The sequence below is a fragment of the Misgurnus anguillicaudatus genome, chromosome 13 (assembly GCF_027580225.2).
Source record: "Misgurnus anguillicaudatus chromosome 13, ASM2758022v2, whole genome shotgun sequence".
NCBI classification, from domain to species: Eukaryota; Metazoa; Chordata; class Actinopteri; order Cypriniformes; family Cobitidae; genus Misgurnus; species Misgurnus anguillicaudatus.
Genome location: NC_073349.2, coordinates 15,656,033 through 15,677,547, shown reverse-complemented (window position 1 = coordinate 15,677,547; position 21,515 = coordinate 15,656,033). Strand labels below are relative to the sequence as shown.

The following is a 21,515-nucleotide window of genomic DNA, read 5'->3' as shown; positions in this document are numbered from 1 at the left end:
CTGCTCTCAGTACCTGCATGCATGGCCTTGCCCTGCAATTTGTGCTAATGGAAATTATTTGTCATATGATGATAGATGTGCAGTACACACAGCCCTTTAAATCATGTAAGATGTTTTTTAAGCACGAAAACTAGGCATTCATCAGTAATAACTATGCATGTGACTATGTGTATTAATATGACACACTTGTACATTTGATTTTAGCTTGTTTCACGTTTTGCTCACTTACTTCACCACATCTCTCTCACCACCATAAAATCTCCCATGTATGTCTGTGGCTTTTTTGTTCGATATGTGGGAAGATCTCATATTCATCCCTTACATCTGCCACTGTTTGCTTTTCTTTTTCATCGTGAAACACACCCCCTTTTCCCTCAGGTCTTTGTAAATCATTTCTTTTCCTCATAAAATGTATTTCATGACTTCCATGTATGTGTAATGTTCGAAGGTGTAAAAATGTCTGTTTGAAATCTTACGCTCGCTTAGTTTTAACACTTTAAAAGCAGAAAATTGACACGGAAATTAATTACCTGCCCAGCGGCTACACACATCTCAGACATAGAGAGGACACCCATTTTGTCCTCGGTGCAGGTGTTACCTGTCAGCGCCTGTCAATTTATTTGTCAGTATAGTGTCTACAGCATTCCCCTTTTTTCCGTTTGTGTTGTGATACATACATCAAAGAGTGTCGGCTTAAATAAACTGCTCTGTTTGTTTATAAGCGGTATTGCTATTGATCCTTTAAACGCACCTAAAAGGTTGAGACCACCATGGGTTTTAAACAGACAACCACTTAAACTTAAAGGGACACTTTTCTTTTTTTTTATTAATATGCTAATTTTCCAGCTCCTCTAGAGATAAACATTTGATTTTTACCGTTTTGGAATCCAGTCCATTCGGTACCACTTTTAGCATAGCTTAGCATAATCCATAAAATCTGATTAGACCATTAGCATTGCGCTTAAAAATAACCAGAGTTTCAATATTTTTTCCTATTTAAAACTTGGCTCTTCTGTAGTTACATCGCGTACACTGTCAACAATAAATGTACAAAAGTTGCGATTTTCTAGGCCGATATGTCTAGGAACTATACTCTAATGCCTAATAATCAAGGACTTTGCTGCCGTACTAGGAGTGCACCGAAATTTCGGTCGCCGACAATTACGGCCGAAAATGGCATTATCCGTTTCGGGCTGAAATAAAAAATCCAACCGAAAATGAATGTCAACCGCGCCCCTCCCATCTGTGCGCTAGCGCTTGGGTTTCACTCGTGGTGATCAGTTGTCACAGACCCCTCCCCTTCGAGCTCAAGCAGGTTTTCACTCACGGTCGAGCTGTTTGTACGCGTCTGCAAAGATTAAGCATGTCTTGATGTGTAAACTTTAGAGAGAGTCGCGCTAATGTGTCTCATACTGTAATCCATTAACATACATTTGGCAAATAAGCAACGAAACACAACGTAACAGTTTTATGTGGAGCGACTGTTGCGCTGTTTGGGATTCACCCTCGGTTTCAGTGTGTGAGCGCGTTTAAGTGCCCTCAGTAGTGCACATACGAGAGAAACGCGTTTAAAAAAAAAAACAAGCAAACATAAAATCTCTCTGTTATTGATAGGGCACATATAAACAAAATTATCTCCACAGTATCCTTTTTCTAATAAAAACATTTGTTAATGTCTTAAGTGTATGTATAGATTATAGTCAGATTAACCTACTTAAGTCTGTGTCATTAATGTTAATCAAACAACCCATGACAAAGAGACAAATAGCTCTAAAAAATAATAATATATTTAATTTATTGTGTTATGATTCATTTAATTTGATTTCTGTACCTAATGCTAATTTCAGACCTTATTAATGTACAACTTTGTTCTTTTTTATAAATGTTTGCAATTTCTTTATTGTTTATTAGATTTTTCCCAACTGCTTTTTGCTGATCTGAAAAATAATCTGATCTGAGCCTCAAAAACTGTAATGTTCTAAACTGTGAGTTTTTTTATCCGTCACACACCCCTAGTAAAGTTAGTACAGTGATAGCAATGAATGCAATTGTACTAATTATTGGCATAATAATTTCTTTCGCTGTTTCGGTTTTGGTTTTCCGGACTTGGTTTCCTTTTTTCGGTTTTCGGTTTCGGCCAAGAATTTTCATTTTGGTGCATCCCTATGCCATACCATGGCTGAAGCAGGCGCAGTGATATTACGCAGCACCCAAAAATAGTCCCCATGGCAACTTTCAATAGTCAGGTTAAAAATAGGAAAAATATCGAACTCTTTGGTTATTTTTGAGCGCAATGCTAATGGTCTAATCAGATTAAATGGATAATGCTAAACTATGCTAAAACTGGTAAAACTCACCTCTTAAAATAGTTAAATTTTCAGGTTGTACGATCCCAAATACTTTACTAAAATATGACAGTAATTATTATTTCTCATGAATTTTTAAACTTTAAGAAAAAACATTTGTTGTGGTAGGTGGAGGAATTAGAAATGTTTTTGCAGGGCATTCCTGTAGTTCATAATCAAGGAGATCACTGCTAATCCTATTGTCGGCAGCTCAGTCTACTTCAGTAACTGTGTGTGTCATGTGTTATATCATTTAGCACGGTCTTGTAGATGTAATGATATCCATCGCCTGCAGAGTTTGTGAACATCTGAAATAGATACTGAGGTTCTTCTTGCTGTGACATTTCCGCAAGTGCTTCAGAAACACACGTGTCTCTGTGTTTTAGCCAGGCCTGTGCTGGAAATTTTGTTGCCCTTGACTACAACCCAGCCTAGACAAAGGGATTTGGCGTTCTTCCATGTTAACTCTCATGTTCCGACCTGAATCCGGGAGGCTCGTTCCATTTTCCTTCCAGGTTGCCACTCATTCTGATGGCACATTGTGCCCAGGCTGTGACACAGAGATTTTGTATCTTTTGACCGTTACTTGAGCCACCAACACCAGCTGAGAGTTTTAGTCATTACAAATGAGGAGTTTAAGTGCAAAACCCTCTGATGTGCGTCTGACATGTTTTCTTGTAAATATTTTTTTTATCAAGCTTATGTTTAGGTTCACTTTAATGGCAATGTAAAGGTTATTAGTCAGTCAGTAATTGAAATGCTTAAAGGGGGCATATCATGAAAATGTGACTTTTTCCATGTTTAAGTGCTAAAATGGGGTCCTCAGTGATTCTATCAACCTTGAAAACATAAAGAAGAACAACCCAATAACTTTAAACCATTCTCTGCAAGCATGTGAAAAAATAGGTAATTGAAATTTGGCTCCCCTTGTGATGTCAGAAGAGGATAATACCGCCCCTTAATCTGCCCTATCCAACCATAGCACTGCCATTCAGTGCAGAGATCAGCTCATTTACTGTAACATAAAATAACATCCAAACCCGAAAACGTTTAGCATCTGAGCTCCTCAAATGAAATGCTAGCTGGAAAAGGGACAAGGGTTTCCTAAGTACTTTTTGCAAGAATTAGCATTATCTCTCTCTTTTTCTCTCTTTTTTTCTAGGAGTCAGATAAGTGCTTTATATGTAACTCTATGGAGCCATACGATCCATATCATCGCCGAAACAGCCACCCAGTGAAGAACGTCATCTACCAAAGAGACAACAGAGGAGAACTCACCTGGTGGCAGTCTGTCAATGGTTTGTGAGTTTTAAATGAAGACATGCCTAAATTTGAACTGAAGTAGTAAACATGTTACAGAATTGTAATTTTAATGTAATGAGGTAGAATTGAATGTGCAAGTATGAGGTTAAGTAAATATTTGTGTGTTGTGACTATGTTTGTGATAAGAGGTTGATTTATTTGTGTGTGCAGGGGAGGAGAGTGTCAGTATCAGACTGAATCTGGAGGCAGAGTTCCACTTTACTCATCTCATTATGAAGTTTAAGGTATGTACTGTATGTGAATTGGGCATAGGCATCGGAAATATTATGTGTCCCACCCACTTTTTAAGACCAATAAAATCTATATCTTGAATGTGCTGTAACTTGCATTGGATTTAAGCATAAATGTAAATGTACAATAGATCAGTATCACAGAAAGCAATCTTCATCGCTGTTACCAGATTACTTCAGCTCTGTCAGACTTTATCTGCTTCTGTTCGCATCTCCACAGACGTTCAGGCCCGCTGCTATGATGATTGAACGTTCTTCTGATTTTGGTCGCACGTGGAGGCCGTATCGCTACTTTGCCTACAACTGCAGCAGGACGTACCCAACAGTCCCCTCTCATTCCCTTCGGTACATTAATGAGGTCATTTGTGAGGAGCGTTACTCTGACATTGAGCCTTCTACTGAGGGAGAGGTGAACAGTATTCATACACATGTTTCACACGAGTTTCATTCGATACACAGTATTCACTTAGAATCATACTAATACTGAAAATTGTGTTTTTGTCTTAGGTCATTTACAAAGTGCTTGATCCTGCAATTCATGTCAAAGACCCATACAGTCTTGACATACAGGGTTAGTGCAGTACTGCATAACACTCCTATTAAAATCACGGTAGAAAATGCAGCCATGCAGTAAAAGTTTCTGGCCATGCATTTTGCATTATTATTATTATTAAAGGAATATTCCCTTTTTTTTAAAAGAAAAATCCAGATAATTTACTCACCACAATGTCATTCAAAATGTTGATGTCTTTCTTTGTTCAGTCAAGAAGAAATTATGTTTTTTGAGGAAAACATTGCAGGATTTTTCTCATTTTAATGGACTTTAATAGACACCAACAATTAATACTTAACTCAACACTTAACAGTTTTTTTCAACGGAGTTTCAAAGGTCTATAAACGATCCCAAACGAGGCATAAGGGTCTTATCTAGCAAAACGATTGTCATTTTTGACAATAAAAATAACAAATATACACTTTTAAAGCACAACTTTTTCTTTAGGTCAGGTCCAGCGCGACCTAACGTAAATGCGTAGTGACGTAGGGAGGTCACGTGTTACATATATAAAACGCACATTTGTGGACCATTGTAAACAATAAACTGACACAAAGACATGAATTAGTATCAGTTGACATACAACAACGTAGGAACGGTCCTCTTTCACCACACATGTAAACACTGGGGCGGAGTTTCGCGTTCGTCCTCTGTGACCTCTTGACGTGATGACGTATTGCGTCGGGTCACGCTAGCGCATGACGACCGGATCTAAATGAGAAGTTGTGCTTTAAAAGTGGATATTTGTTATTTTTATTGTCAAAAATGACAATCGTTTTGCTAGATAAGACCCTTATGCTTCGTTTGGGATTGTTTATAGTCCTTTGAAACTCTGAATAAAACTGTTAAGTGTTGAGTTAAGTATTAATTTTTGGTGTCTATTAAAGTCCATTAAAATGAGAAAAATCCTGCAATGTTTTCCTCAAAAAACATAATTTCTTCTCGACTGAACAAAGAAAGACATCAACATTTTGGATGACATGGTGGTGAGTAAATTATCTGGATTTTTCTTTTAAGAAAATGGAATATTCCTTTAATAATAATAATATTATTATTACTGCTATTATTATTATTATTATTAGTATTATTATTATTATTTTAACCTCTGCCACTGGCAGACATTTACTTTATAGTTTTACTTTATTACTTCAATCTATTTTATGCCATCAGTGTGACCTAAAATTTATTGGTCTGTTATTTAACAGTTGTTTTATAAGTTGCTGAATTTCATTTAATGTCCAACGCAGATTAGTTTTGTGCGACAAGGAGCTGTCAAATCTTAAGTGCACTAACAATCTACCCTCAGATTTGTTGCGGATCACTAACCTTCGGATTAACTTCACTAAACTGCACACTCTGGGCGACAACCTGCTGGACCGACGGCCTGACGTGCTCCAAAAATATTACTACGCTTTGTATGAGCTGGTTGTGCGTGGAAGCTGCTTCTGTTACGGTCATGCATCAGAGTGCTTGCCTGTGCCCGGGGTCACCACCAGAGATCATGGAATGGTGAGTGTGGAATTATGGGAGTTGATGTCAGATAATAAACTTCACAATGCTTCGTGCCATTGGTCAATTATCCATGCCTTTTTCATCTCTTCTCTTTCACTGGATAGATTCATGGGCGTTGCATGTGTAAGCACAACACAGTGGGATTAAACTGCGAGCGCTGTAGAGATTTTTACCACGATGCACCTTGGAGACCAGCAGAGACTGATAATGCACATACCTGCAGGGGTAAGATACACATATACAGACCCATAAAATATGATGAATCTGTAGGTGTGAACCTAAATGTCAAAATGTTCAACTTTTCCCAGAATGCAATTGTAACGGTCACTCTAACCAGTGTCATTTCGACATGGCTGTATATTTGGCGACGGGGAACGTCAGTGGAGGCGTTTGCGACAACTGTCTTCACAACACCGTGGGCCGCAATTGTGAGACATGTAAACCTTTCTACTATCAAGATCCAGCTAGAGATATCCGAGATCCTGCTGCATGTATCCGTAAGTTAACTCACTGCTTTCGACTATTCGTAATCAAAAATCCCAACGCTTTCAGATTCAATTGCAGCAACGTAAGATTTTTATTTTAAACGTGTGCAGCCTGTGACTGTGACCCCGAGGGCTCTTTAGAGGGCGGAGTTTGTGACAGTCACACTGATCTGGATCTGGGTATGATTGGCGGTCAGTGTCGCTGTAAGCAGAACGTCAAGGGTCAGCGTTGTGACTACTGTAGAGAGGGACACTATGGACTCAGCATTGACGACCCACTGGGATGTCAGCGTAAGTGTGTGTGCATCTGAGTTTGACTTGAGAGTATTCACAATGTATGTGCTGATATTTACTTTAGCCATTGTCATTGGCAGCATGTAACTGTGATCCTCGTGGCATCACAACGCTGGGGAGCCCGTGCGATCAGATCAGTGGAGACTGTTCCTGTAAAAGATACGTGACTGGCCGCTACTGCAACGAGTGTTTGGTAATAGTTTTATTAGTTTTAATAACTTTTTAAACGATAACTATCCTATTGCCTTTATATGTTAATATATATTTATCCCATGGTGCTCTGGAATGTTTGATTCTGATTGGTCAGTGATGACATTTCGAGTTTTTAACTGTCTGAAACTAATAACAACCACATATGTGTACTGCGGGTCCAGTTTAAAACTTACAAATGAATTAAATATAAATATGCGAAACTAATAACATATATGAGACCATATATACAAAGATTAAAGCCATATTGTACGTGCATCTTGTTTGAACTTTTTCTTTTGTTTAAAATCACTAGGAAGCGTTTCTCATTACATTTCTTACAAATGAGCTAATAAAATATTTTTAAAATCACATTTTTTTATCCATATATTTACTTGCAGTATATGCCAAGTAGTCAGAAACGATAATGTTATAAGGAGGATAATGTACATCAAGCTGGTTGTTATAGCAAAAAAACCTCTTCAGGGTAAAGTAAGACACTAATGGTAGTGATGTTACATTTGAAGCGAGGCTTCGGAGCTTGTGTCGAGCAAAAATGGGCGTGCCAGATGAAGCTTTGATTCGAAGCTTGTGTTGTTAACGTTAAAATCATGTGACCAATGACAAACGAAGCTTCACTTTCTGCTCAGTCACGTGCGCGCTTCGCGTGTCAGAAGGTTTAAACCCGAGTTTTTTGCCTTATTCACATTTTGGTCCCACATAATACTGTATCTAGTATTGTATTTACTTATACTTGTGTGTTATTATGTGCGTGTGAACATTATTCTGTACAATACAGTATTGAATCATAAGAAAATTAACTCGTACTGGAATTTATTGCCACACTTTAATAAGTAAATACATTTATTATATTGACCATTCACACACATGTTGTCTAAGCTTTTTTTGTACACATAATATTAATATTCATCTGAATTTCATCAGCTTGTTGCTTCATTGATGGAGCTTTTTCCAGAAGCAACTGCTGTATGTTTTATTAACCAAAAGATGGCGCTGTTTTCGACACCCTCGTTGAGGCTTTAAATCATGGTTCGAAACAGTAAGAAAAGTATCTGTGCTTTATTCGAGTCTTCATTTCCCCATCACTACCTAATGGTGCATTCACACCAGCTGCCGTAGAGGTGGCAAAAAATTGCGGCTATTCGCACATAGTTGGGCGCTTGAACATTTGAGTTTACTGAGATTCCGCTGAGACTCCGCTCGCTTCCTGTAATCACGACACTACTACAGCAAGGTCCTGACTGGTCAATGCCGTGCGGAAATCCGTGGAAGACGCCAGATGCCACCAAGCTTCCATTGAAATCAATGAGATCGTGTCACTCTGCTACTGCTAGTCGCTTATAATGTGAATGTACCTTCACGCGGAAATTCGCATCATAGGAGGGGCTTCTGCGACTCTACGTCACGTCACTACTAGAGAAAGCTCCTGAATGGTTAACGTGGCACGTTTTTCCGCCAAAGTTCTTCAACCCGTGCGTTTCCCGCGGCAATGCTCAATTCGCACCATTCGTGTGAAGTAGACACGCAAATGAGGTGGAATCGCACCTACCGCGCTAAATGCCTTAATTTGCACCGCGAGACCTCCAGACATGCGTCAATGCGTCTTCACATTGACTTAACATTGAAATCACTCCCGCTTGACGCCTCTACCGCGGCTGGTGTGAACGCAGCATGATCGTGTCTTTGCATTGACTTAACATGTAAATCACTCGCGCTTGCCGCCTCAACCGTGTCTGGTATGAACCATGTATAAGACCGGATCACCCTGTCTGGGTTTTTCTTATAGGTTATATACACATTAAATTGCATTCACTCACTGCATTATACTTAAATTAAAAATGAAAGTAGTATACAGATATGAATTTTTATCTTCTAATGTCAGATGTTTATGTGCTTGTGTATATTATGGTTTGTGTGTACAGCCTGAACACTGGGGACTCAGTAATGACCTGACTGGTTGCAGACCCTGTGACTGTGACTTTGGTGGAGCAACCAGCAACAGGTGAATCACTCGTGTGTTGTGTCTGAATGTAAATACATTTGCTTAGCAGTTAAACAGTGTCTGATTGTGACTTATATGCCAATATAAAAGCCCTGTATTGATCTGTGTTATGATTAGGTTTGGTACAAACTCAAGGGCTTACATAAATAATTCACAGGACTTTAAACACATGACTTTTTTATTATTAAAAAATATATATTTGCCTTGATTAAAGAATGGTTATTTTGTTTATTTTCCAGTTGTCTCTTACATCTGTTTCCATTGTGTTTCTCACATTCAGTTGCATAATGGACAACGGTCAGTGCGCCTGTCGGCCTCACCTTATTGGCCGGCAGTGTGCCGAAGTGCAGCCAGCGTATTTCTGTGCCGCTCTGGATTATTACAAATATGAGGCAGAGGAAGCAATTGGGCACCAGCCTGATGACATCACACTTCCAGTGAGTATTCCTCAAATAGACAGTGATCAAGTTCCTAAAATCTAAACACCCTGATGCTGGCATTTTTAATGTTTATTGTTTTAAATTGTGGTAGTCTAAACTTTCAAACGGCATGGTATATTATCAGGGCACTGCTATAAATCTTTCTATTGTTAAATGAGAAACTGGCTGTTCTGCTGTGTGAGGTGATGCTGGTATTATGGGTTACGCTAAGTGTTAAACAGGGTCAGGCATAACTTTTAGAGAAAGTGTCCCTTGTGTCCTTTTAAACAACTAATCTGCCATTTCTTATGATAACTGTAAAAGCCTTTCACTATGTTATATTGAAATTGAAATGAGAGCTTTTGTCAGATATGTTAAATATAATTTGTACCCCATGATGCTTTACTGTGCATGACAGCAAAATAGCTTATAGTGTCATGTCATTTTATCATCATATTACACTTACAGTATTGTACATTAGCAGGTACATACCAAAATATTGTCATCTGTTATCCAAGCTGCGGTCTGTTGCTAGCTTTGGTTAAAGTGCTGCACTGCAAAAATGCTAAATAATAATACTGAGTATATGTGTGACCCTGTTTGATTTTATTTATTGGTTTTAATCTTTGACATGTCCTTACTCAGTCAGTATTAAATATATCAAGGCCGTTTTTCTTCTTGTTTTAAGCAATAATCAAATTAGTTTAAAATCAGTATACTGTATTACAAACATCCTAAACTTAAATTTATCTTTTTAATAATCGGACACTTTACTAGAAAAACAATAAAAATGCTGAGTGCGGCACTTTTTTGCATTGGTTGTCGGACATTTCTGCAGTCTGGGATTGTATAGGGTTTGAGGATGTCATTCAGGATACGCTTCGCTGTTTTGCACAGGGATGGTTACACACAGAGACCCTGTACTATAGTGCACGCACACAACCTGCAGAATTTTGCTTTGTGTCTATGGCTGAAGTGACCCAGAATAAGATCAGAGAGAAGCAGAGATGCCAACCTGTCAGACAGCGTTATTAATGCCTGCCACACATGCATACGCTAGTATTGTCTGGTTCTCACTGTCTGTGTCTTTACCATCATCATTCACACTGTGCCACCTCAGTCACTTGTCAGAACAGCTGCAAAGTATTCAAACTACACATACTGCTTACTACATACTTTATACTGTGCCGTATGAAATGCCTACTATTTAAAGGGGACATTTCACAAGACTTTTTAAAATGTAAAATAAATCTTTGGTGTTCCCAGAGTACGTATGTGAAGTTCTAGCTTAAAATATCATATAGATCAATTGTTCTAACATTTTAAAATTGCCACTTTGTAGGTGTGAGCAAAAATGTGCCATTTTGGGTGTGTCCTTTTAAATGCAAATGAGCCGATCTCTGCATTAAATGGCAGTGCCGTGGTTGGATAGTGCAGATTAAGGGGTGGAGTTATCCCCTTCTGACATCACAAGGGGAGCCAAATTTCAATTACCTATTTTTAAGATCCTTACAGAGAATAGTTTACCAAAACTAAGTTACTGGGTTGATCTTTTTCACATTTTCTAAGTTGATAGAAGCATTGGGGCCAAATTATAGCATTAAAGCAAGTCAGATTTTCATGATATGTCCTCTTTAAAAACCATTTATGTGACCGAATGCAACAATGTGTTACATTGCCATATCATGCACTATAATGCAGGGCTTATTTCATGAGTAGCATCCGGTTATCGTCACATACATAAAGAATTCAGATGCAAAAGCCGTATGAAATAATGATATTAAATGAATGCTCTCGGCACTCTTTATACATTCATTAAATACCTTCACCCCAAATCCATTTCCCAACCTCAGGTCAATCAGAAATACCGGTTTGTTGATAGAATCCATTAAGAGTCTGAAAAAATGCTCATTTACAAGAAAACTTTAGTTGCACTACTTATAGGGTTTTGCATCTGAGCCTTTCAATTGTTGTTGCTTACATACTGGATGTTTTTCCCTTTTCACATTATTCTTTGTAAACCCTAGAAATGGTTGAAATGCGTGAAAATCCCAGTAACTGAGCAGATTGTGAAATACTCAGACCGGCCCGTCTGGCACCAACAACCATGCCACGCTCAAAACTGCTTAAATCACCTTTCTTTCCCATTCTGACATTCAGATTGGAGTTCAGATTGTCTTGACCAGTACCACACACCTAAATGCTATGAAGCAACTGACATGTGATTGTTGATTAGATAATTGCATTAATGAGAAATTGAACAGGTGTTCCCAATAATCCTTTAGATGCGTGTATGTATTTAATGTAAAGCTGCTCTTAATTTGCTTAGGGTAAGCCAAGGCCTCAGGCTGAGACCGACTGTGTTCAGCATCTCAACAATCAGCTCAGAAGACAACGTCGTCACCGCCGCATTGCCACTGCCCAGCAACAGAGGGCAGCACTGAGACGCATCCGACAGTTGCAGCAAACTGTAAGTTTACCCCAAAATAACCACATCTGCCTTAATCAATCACTTCAGTTAAAAAAAATAAAAGTTTAAAATTAATCTGTGTGCCTTCAGCCCAGCGTGAGCACAGTGCACCGAGAGAGGCAGCCGGGTCAGATGATAACATGGACCGGACCGGGCTTCGCTCGGGTTAAAGACGGCGCTGGCCTCGGGTTTACCATCAGTAACATCCCTCACGCTATGGAATATGACATCATGATCCGATATGAGCCAGAGGTGTGTGGTCTCACTCTCAACCCAAAGAAACACATGAAGAAACACATTTTTATATGAGTGGGCAATTCCTAAGCTAATAATAATAATAATCTTAATGGTCCTATTTGTTTGTATGCAGTCTACAGAGGACTGGGAGGCTTTAGTGAGCGTTACATCCGTAGATCTGCCCACTAGTCTCCGATGTGGAAACATGCTGCCCACAGAACAGTTGTACACAGTCAAAATGTCCCATCACAGGAGGTAATGTGATGTTATTTCAGTTAACCTAATATATTGTAAGCACTTTTGCCTTTGCATGCAAGCTCACATCCACAATTGTTTGCATGCATACTTTAGTTTACACCATGCGAGTATTTTGCCTCGTGAGAATCCATAGCTGTTTTGATCATTTTCCTGCATGGCTGAGTTTTTAGGTGCTATTGTAATCAGACTCTCATCTGATTTTTGGCCTCATCCCAAAGCTCAGGGAATGCAGGATTTGGCTGTTGGGCACATTAGACCCGCTCAGCAGCTTCGTGTCCTGTTTTGATAATACTGAGTACATTAAAAAACTAGAAGAAGAACTGAAAGTGAGAGAGATGAATAAGTAGGTAGGGTATAGGAAGTTCACTCTGAATAAATTACCAGTCTAAGTCTTTCTTTGTGTAAACAAACACCAGGAAGGAGATAAGACTTTACAGGTACTGTATTACCAGGGTTGTAAAGGTGAGGTTGCTTTTTGGCACTGGCAAGAAAAGGTACGTGTGCAATGTTGTATGGGAACATCATTACTCTGGAATGTTGTTCAAGGTTGTATTCAGATGTTCAAGATGGGGTTGTGCCCACCTTATTTTCTGGTGTGTACAACATTGCAAAATAATGTTAATTGCAAAACCACTTTGTGACAAGTATTACTGTATTTAAAAAGGCATTTACATGTTGTGTGGGTAATCTGAGCAGCTCAAATCTTATTGGATGAGTGACCTGAGGATCCACCTGCTGTGCTGAATTTAAACTAAACAATAAGAACCACAAAGCCACAAATTTTTTTTTGTGATTCTGTGTTTATTTGATGATTCATGTTCATCTTTATGTTCTTCAATCTTAACTTTCTACATTTTGTGTATGATGCAACGTGATTTTGACATACAGTACATACTGTAAACTGTGTGTCTTGATACTAAGATTTATAATCATATAAGGCAGAATAAAGAAATCTATTAAAAAAATGTTAATACATTGTGGATTGTAACTCCTGACAGGTATATTCAAATGCCGAGGCCCTTCTGCTTTGAGCCAAACAACCGTTATGTGCTATCCATCCGGTTCCAGCGTCATGCTGTCTCTCACCGACATCTCACAGCCTTCATCCTGATAGACTCGGTAAGGATTTTTTATTTTAACATGACCAAATCTCTAATGGTAAGAAAAGATTGAATACGTATTAAACACAACTAAAACAAACACTGCCCCCTGCTGGTGCAGTTATGTTGGTGAACGAAGTAGGAGTGTACTGTAATACAGCACATTATTCCAGAATTTAGACCCTGACAGTGAGAAACCTAGATCGTTCACCTCAGTGCTAGTTGCATATATATTTATTTTGTCCAGTGATGACAAATGATTACTTTTCTCTCCCTATCTTCGCAGCTTGTGCTGATACCTAAGTATGAAGAGCTCCCTGGTTTCCAGGGAAGCGACGGCCCAGATGAGCGTCGACGTCTGGAGATGGAGTTGTACATGTGTCTGGATTCGTTCATGACCATGCCGATGCCTGCGATGGCTGAGGTGTGCACAAAACTCATCTGCGGCATCTCGGCTATAATACACAACGGTGCCCTGGGTGAGTCACACTGAGGGTTATAGATTAGTCAGTGTAAAATGACTGTGTTCACAACTACAATAATGCACTTTATTATTTGACATGAAACACATCTATTCAACATTTGAAACACTGTAGTTTACATTATAATATATGATTATCTTTATTATAAAGTGATTATTTTTGTCTCTCCAGCATGCCAATGTGACCCTCAGGGTTCCCTTAGAGCAGATTGTGACAAAGTTGGAGGCCAATGTCACTGCAAACCCAATGTTATTGGTCGTAAATGTGATCAGTGCGCGCCAGGGACGTTCGGATTTGGGCCAAATGGCTGCACTGGTAAGAAATATTTTTATTATCTCATCAATTAAGATAAATGTTTTCGACAAGTTTTTTACGGCAATCTATTTTTCCGCTATTAACCACTAGGTGGCGCTTTTACACAATTTATAAAACACTTAAGCATCCACTGATTAAAAAAACAGTAAAAGCTCTGTGTATGTTGGATCATCGTTCTGAATCTGATCGCTAAAATGAAATTATCTCAGCTTTTTGCTTAAAGTTGGTATTTTTTAAGAGACCTACCCATATTTGAGAGGTGATAAAAAGAGAACAAAGGAAGATGGGATGAAACTTTTTTTGAAAGTAGGGGGTCTGTCCTTTTATTATATATATAATGTATTTTTATATTTATAGAAGAACATTTTCTGAAAGGCATTCAACTTTTGTGAAAATCATAAAAAATGCTGCCGCTGGCTGGCAACTTTTTTAAAACACTGGTGGGGAAAGAGTTAAATTGTTAATGTACATGATATTTAAATTGATTTACACTATCAAGTGGGCTTTAAGCTTGTTTAGAATCCTTGCTTATTATTAGATGCACATGGGTCTAGTTCCATATTAAGTCATATTTAATAATAAATAAAATTGTGTTTATTGATGTATAGACTGTTTCAGCAGTAACAACATAAACAAGCGGCTATCGCGGTCCGTACGTAACTTCCGGTAAACTCCGCTAATAATAAATAAGAACAAAGTTCTTTAAACGTAGTTTATTTATATAACAAGCAAAAAAACAACACATAGATTACCTAGGAAACCAAAACATTTGTTATTTTCGACGAAGCATTTGTTCAAGAGATCAGTTTAGCAACTAGTAAGACCATTAAAAAAACGAAACTGGAAGTAAAGTTCGGATCCAGACGTGTATCATGTGAGTCCGATGAAACCGTCTATAGAGTCATTAAGCGCTGACAGTTGCAGTACCCTTTAAAAAGGTCCTAAAATGTACCATTTAAGTACATATATGTATACAATTGGTAACAGAATGTACCTTTGAAGTACTTATATGCACTCTTTGGCACCAATATGTACTAATATGAACTCCTCGGGCCTCATTTATAAAGCGCGCGTACGCATAGATTAGTTGAATTAGTTGAAAGGGGTGTGTTCAAAAAAATAGCAGTGTGGCATTCAATCACTGAGGTCATCAATTTTGGGAAGAAACAGGTGTGAATCAGGTGGCCCTTATTTAAGGATGAAGCCAACACTTGTTGAACATGCATTTGAAAGCTGAGGAAAATGGGTCGTTCAAGACATTGTTCAGAAGAACAGCGTACTTTGATTAAAAAGTTGATTGGAGAGGGGAAAACCTTCTAAAGAGGTGCAAAAAATTATAGGCTGTTCAGCTAAAATGATCTCCAATGCCTTAAAATGGAGAGCAAAACCAGAGAGACGTTGAAGAAAACGGAAGACAACCATCAAAATGGATAGAAGAATAACCAGAATGGCAAAGGCTCAGCCAATGATCACCTCCAGGATGATCAAAGACAGTCTGGAGTTACCTGTAAGTACTGTGACAGTTAGAAGACGTCTGTGTGAAGCTAATCTATTTTCAAGAATCCCCCGCAAAGTCCCTCTGTTAAAAAAAAGGCATGTGCAGAAGAGGTTACAATTTGCCAAAGAACACATCAACTGGCCTAAAGAGAAATGGAGGAACATTTTGTGGACTGATGAGAGTAAAATTGTTCTTTTTGGGTCCAAGGGCCACAGGCAGTTTGTGAGACGACCCCCAAACTCTGAATTCAAGCCACAGTACACAGTGAAGACAGTGAAGCATGGAGGTGCAAGCATCATGATATGGGCATGTTTCTCCTACTATTGTGTTGGGCCTATTTATCGCATACCAGGGATCATGGATCAGTTTGCATATGTTAAAATACTTGAAGAGGTCATGTTGCCCTATGCTGAAGAGGACATGCCCTTGAAATGGTTGTTTCAACAAGACAATGACCCAAAACACACTAGTAAACGGGCAAAGTCTTGGTTCCAAACCAACAAAATTAATGTTATGGAGTGGCCAGCCCAATCTCCAGACCTTAATCCAATTGAGAACTTGTGGGGTGATATCAAAAATGCTGTTTCTGAAGCAAAACCAAGAAATGTGAATGAATTGTGGAATGTTGTTAAAGAATCATGGAGTGGAATAACAGCTGAGAGGTGCCACAAGTTGGTTGACTCCATGCCACACAGATGTCAAGCAGTTTTAAAAAACTGTGGTCATACAACTAAATATTAGTTTAGTGATTCACAGGATTGCTAAATCCCAGAAAAAAAAATGTTTGTACAAAATAGTTTTGAGTTTGTACAGTCAAAGGTAGACACTGCTATTTTTTTGAACACACCCCTTTCAACTAATTGCCCAATTGCACAGCCTTAAGAGCGTGCATATCATGAATGCTGGGTCTTGTTTGTTTTCTGAGAATCTACTGAACCTACTGGTAACTTGTTTGCCACGTAGCAATAAAAAATATACTAAAAACCTTGATTATTCTGGTTAGTCACATTGTACTGCTATTATTTTGAACAATACTGTATCTTTGACGTTGAAAAGTGCTTAGCGTCATGTCAGGGTCTGAGCAGATGTATGCACTTTTGCTTGTCCGATTGCTGCAGGTTTTTGGAAATATAAGGTGCTTTTTTATATGTCGACATTAATTAGGCATCCTTTAAATGCAGAGATTTGAAACTATTTAGCTGATCACAATTTTAATATAATTTTTTCTGACTGTGTTCTGTAACCTGCATTTAAATTTGTTTAATAAGGACAAGGACAAATTTAGCTCAACTTTATCTCTTTTAGCCGTGGTTGAAATTGCATAGTTAAGAGCAAACTATAAATGATTTTACATACATATCATCCATTTCTCTTTCTGCAACAGCATGTGACTGCCACTCACAGGGGTCTCTGGGTCATCAGTGTGACCCGGTGACGGGTCAGTGTCCTTGTCGGCAAGGGGCGATTGGACGTCAGTGCTCAGAGTGCCAGCTGGGTCAGTGGGGATTCCCCAACTGCAGGCCATGTCAGTGTAATGGACATGCAGAGAGCTGTGACCCAGAAACGGGCGACTGCTACGAATGCAGAGACCACACGTCAGGACAACTCTGTGACAGGTGAGAGATTAACTTTAGACAGAGAAAGTAACTCTGCCTGTGCCTGAGATAAAGTCAGTTATGCAATGTACTGTTTTCTAATAATTCTGTGAAAATATAACCATGATATTTTTTAATAATGAGACTTTAGCCTGATTTTTACAGACAGGGTCACATATATTAAGTGTCCTGTCATTTATGACTTTAGGTGTATGAATGGTTTCTATGGCAACCCATTAGTGGGTTCTGGTGAGCACTGTCGCCCATGCCCGTGTCCGGGCCACCCTGACAGTGGACACTCCAATGGTGCTTCTTGTCATGCAGATTATGCCTCCAACCAGATACTCTGCCAGTGTAGCACAGGATATGCAGGTAAAATATTAATTATAATACATAACTACTACAAAGTAGGAGATTCTCATTGACTAGGTGAATTAACACTGACCTCTTTCAGGCCCTCGCTGTGATAAATGTGCCCCTGGTTACTATGGTGACCCCGAGCAGCCTGGTGGGTCGTGCCGCCCGTGCCAGTGCAGTGGGAACATCGATCCCCTGGACCCCGAGTCGTGTGACCCACGCACCGGCCAATGCCTTAAATGCCTGTATAACACGGGTGGCCCCTCCTGCTCTGAGTGTGAACATGGTTACTTTGGAAACGCCCTTGCTCAGGACTGCAGACGTAAGTATAGTCACTGTTCCTATAAGAATTAATAACACAATTATCACTCCTAGACATAACTTATATACACTCACCTAAAGGATTATTAGGAACACCATACTAATACTGTGTTTGACCCCCTTTCACCTTCAGAACTGCCTTAATTCTACGTGGCATTGATTCAACAAGGTGCTGAAAGCATTCGTTAGAAATGTTGGCCGATATTGATAGGATAGCATCTTGCAGTTGTTGGATATTTGTGAGATGCACATCCAGGGCACGAAGCTCCCAATCCACCACATCCCAAAGATGCTCTATTGAATTGAGATCTGGTGACTGTGGGGGCCATTTTAGTACAGTGAACTCATTGTCATGTTCAAGAAACATATTTGAAGTGATTCAAGCTTGGCGACATGGTGCATTATCCTGCTGGATGTAGCCATCAGTGGTCATAAAGGGATGGACATGGTCAGAAACAATGCTTAGGTAGGCCGTGGCATTTAAATGATGCCCAATTGGCACTAAGGGGCCTAAAGTGTGCCAATAAAACATCCCCCACACCATTAAACCACCACCACCAGCCTGCACAGTGGTAACAAGGCATGATGGATCCATGTTCTCATCCTGTTTACGCCAAATTCTGACTCTAAGATCTGAATGTTTCAACAGAAATCGAGACTCATCAGACCAGGCAACATTTTTCCAGTCTTCAACTGTCCAATTTTGATGAGCTCGTGCAAATTGTAGCCTCTGTTTCCTATTTGTAGTGGAGATGAGTGGTACCCGGTGGGGTCTGATGTCGTCTCAAGGTTGTGCGTGTTGTGGCTTCACAAATGCTTTGCTGCATACCTCGGTTGTAACGAGTGGTTATTTCAGTCAAAGTTGTTCTTCTATCAGCTTGAATCAGTCGGCCCATTCTCCTCTGACCTCTAGCATCAACAAGGCATTTTCGCCCACAGGACTGCCACATACTGGGTGTTTTTCCCTTTTCACATCATTCTTTGTAAACCCTAGAAATGGTTGTGCGTGAAAATACCAGTAACTGAGTAGATTGTGAAATACTCAAACCGACACGTCTGGCACCAACAACCATGCCACGCTCAAAATTGCTTAAATCACTTTTCTTTCCCATTCTGACATTCAGTTTGGAGTTCAGGAGATTGTCTTGACCAGGACCACACCCCTAAATGCATTGAAGCAACTGCCATGTGATTGGTTGATTTAGATAATTGCATTAATGAGAAATTGAACAGGTGTTCCTAATAATCCTTTAGGTGAGTGTATATCATGCTCACTGGTAGTAGAGCATTTATGCGTTAGCTCTGGTTTCCTCTAAAGCTGTATAATTATAATTTAGTTTAATGTCTTAAAAAGCAATCTATATATGATATGTATTAATAACTACGTCTGAACCCTCTTGTCCTACAGGCTGCACTTGTGTGACCGCAGGCACTTTAGAAGCCTATTGCACTGATGAGGTCTGTCACTGTGATAGTCGCACCGGCCAGTGTCCGTGCAAACGAAATGTCATCGGCCACAACTGTGACCAGTGCGCCCCCAACCACTGGAACTTCGGTTCAGATAGCGGATGTGCACCCTGTGGATGCCCCCAACCAAATGCACTCACCACCCACTGCAACATGGTACAGTATGACCTGTGATGTCATGTCAGATGTCATGTTAAGATGCTGTGTTTCTCTGAACTCTCCTGTCTCTCTTTATGCCCTTAGTTCAGTGGTCAGTGTCACTGTCAGCCAGGTTTTGGAGGGAGGCAGTGCAATGAGTGTGAGATGTTTCATTGGGGTGATCCCAGAGTGCAGTGCGAAGGTGAGTATTGCACACGCACACGTGCGCGCACACACAGACCAGTTCATTTCATCCTATTCATCTCACACAGAGTGTAACTGCCACCCGCTGGGCTCAGAGACGGCACAGTGCGATCGCGTGACGGGGCAGTGCGAGTGTAAAGAGGAAGTAGCGGGACGTCGCTGTGACGAGTGCGCCCGCGGGTTCACAGGAACCTTCCCCAAATGTGTTCGCTGCCACCCCTGCTTCCAGTTGTGGGATGATGTCCTGTGCCAGTTACGCCGTGATCTGACCCACATCAAAGACGTCATTGCCAAGATTGTGGAAATGGGTGAGGTGCCCGGAGTCAGCGACGCCCGCATTCGGGAATTGGAGAGGAAGCTGGCGCAGGTTCAAGATCTGATACGAGATGGAGACAGAGAGGGAACCTATAACTTAATCAACCAGGCTATCGATGATTTGAGGTATACCCCGCACACAGTATCTAGCAATTGCCTTTAGGTTACACAAAAGGTGTCTTCACTTTATTTGTGCTTTTTGTCTCAGAGCCGAGATAGCTTGGACTAATGGCCGTTTGATGGATGTGGTTCGGGACCTTAATGCGACGGCAGAACATGACAATGCTCTGAAACAGAACCTGAATGCATTGGAGCAAGAACTTAAAGTCTTGAATAATACGCTTAAGCAAATGCTTGAAGAACTGGAGAATTTCCGAACTGCTGGGTTGGCAGGTAAATCATGTATGTTTAAATATACAGTAGGGGCCAAAAGTAATGTCTAGGCAGGGGTTTTAACCTTTTTTGTCAGACGAACCTCCTTGACCTAAATTATTTACCTGAGATTTTAAAGTAGACACTTCACAACACTTTTTAAAGATGTAAAATAAATCTTTAGTGTCCCCAGAGTACATATGTAAAGTTTTAGCTCAAAACACCATATAGATAATTTATTATAGCATGTTAAAATTAACACTTTGTAGGTGTGAGAAAAAATATGCCGTTTTGGGTGTGTCCTTTAAAATGCAAATGAGCTGATCTCTGCACTAAATGGCAGTGCTGTGGTTGGATAGTGCAGATTAAGGGGCGGTATTATCCCCTTCTGACATCACAGAGGGTCCAGATTTCAATGACCTATTTTTTCACATGCTTGCAGAGAATGGTTTACCAAAACTAAGTTGCTGGGTTGATCTGTTTAACATTTTCTAGGTTGATACAAGCACTGGGGACCCAATTACTGTATAGCACTTAAAGGGGACATATCATGAAAATGTTTAAGTAAATATTTCAATCATTTAATAGCACATTTGAATTGCATGTTTCAAAAAAAAGTTTTAATAATTTGTAAAATGTTTTTATTAGTAGTATTTTACATTTTTGTTACGTGTTTTTCGACCATGTGGTTATTTCCTTTAATTGGTACATGAAGCATATCTGTCAATTTTGCATAATATATTTCTGATATATTGTAGTGTTCTATAATGGTGACATGCCATTCAGTTTAAATTAAAAAAAAAAAAAAAAATATATATATATATATATATATATATATATATATATATATATATATATATATATTTTTTTTTAAATGCCCCTTCAGGTTAGATTAAACCGTCAAAATATGACGTGTATGGTACAAAACGGACAACGCACAAAAATGTATTTATAAGTTATTTATTGGACAAAATAATTTTGTGTAAAGGCAAACCACAGAGTATTAAGTATAT

General features: G+C 39.4%; 1 protein-coding gene across 2 annotated transcripts in view; it reads left to right on the top strand.

The window, feature by feature from the left end:
- lamb2l (laminin, beta 2-like) overlaps positions 1-21,515 on the top strand; it is a 44,426-nt gene that overhangs the window by 19,129 nt on the left and 3,782 nt on the right. For both annotated transcript variants that reach the window (XM_073875153.1, XM_055188570.2), the window contains exons 4-27: positions 3,508-3,643; positions 3,819-3,892; positions 4,119-4,307; positions 4,406-4,469; positions 5,758-5,960; positions 6,068-6,188; positions 6,272-6,460; positions 6,560-6,739; positions 6,823-6,935; positions 8,875-8,954; positions 9,235-9,391; positions 11,703-11,843; positions 11,934-12,095; positions 12,214-12,335; positions 13,337-13,457; positions 13,725-13,917; positions 14,092-14,235; positions 17,118-17,349; positions 17,537-17,700; positions 17,783-18,007; positions 19,415-19,629; positions 19,717-19,813; positions 19,884-20,256; positions 20,339-20,523. In XM_073875153.1, the coding sequence (XP_073731254.1) occupies positions 3,508-3,643; positions 3,819-3,892; positions 4,119-4,307; positions 4,406-4,469; positions 5,758-5,960; positions 6,068-6,188; positions 6,272-6,460; positions 6,560-6,739; positions 6,823-6,935; positions 8,875-8,954; positions 9,235-9,391; positions 11,703-11,843; positions 11,934-12,095; positions 12,214-12,335; positions 13,337-13,457; positions 13,725-13,917; positions 14,092-14,235; positions 17,118-17,349; positions 17,537-17,700; positions 17,783-18,007; positions 19,415-19,629; positions 19,717-19,813; positions 19,884-20,256; positions 20,339-20,523 (3,880 nt within the window). The remainder of the gene's footprint in view (positions 1-3,507; positions 3,644-3,818; positions 3,893-4,118; positions 4,308-4,405; positions 4,470-5,757; positions 5,961-6,067; positions 6,189-6,271; positions 6,461-6,559; positions 6,740-6,822; positions 6,936-8,874; positions 8,955-9,234; positions 9,392-11,702; positions 11,844-11,933; positions 12,096-12,213; positions 12,336-13,336; positions 13,458-13,724; positions 13,918-14,091; positions 14,236-17,117; positions 17,350-17,536; positions 17,701-17,782; positions 18,008-19,414; positions 19,630-19,716; positions 19,814-19,883; positions 20,257-20,338; positions 20,524-21,515) is intronic.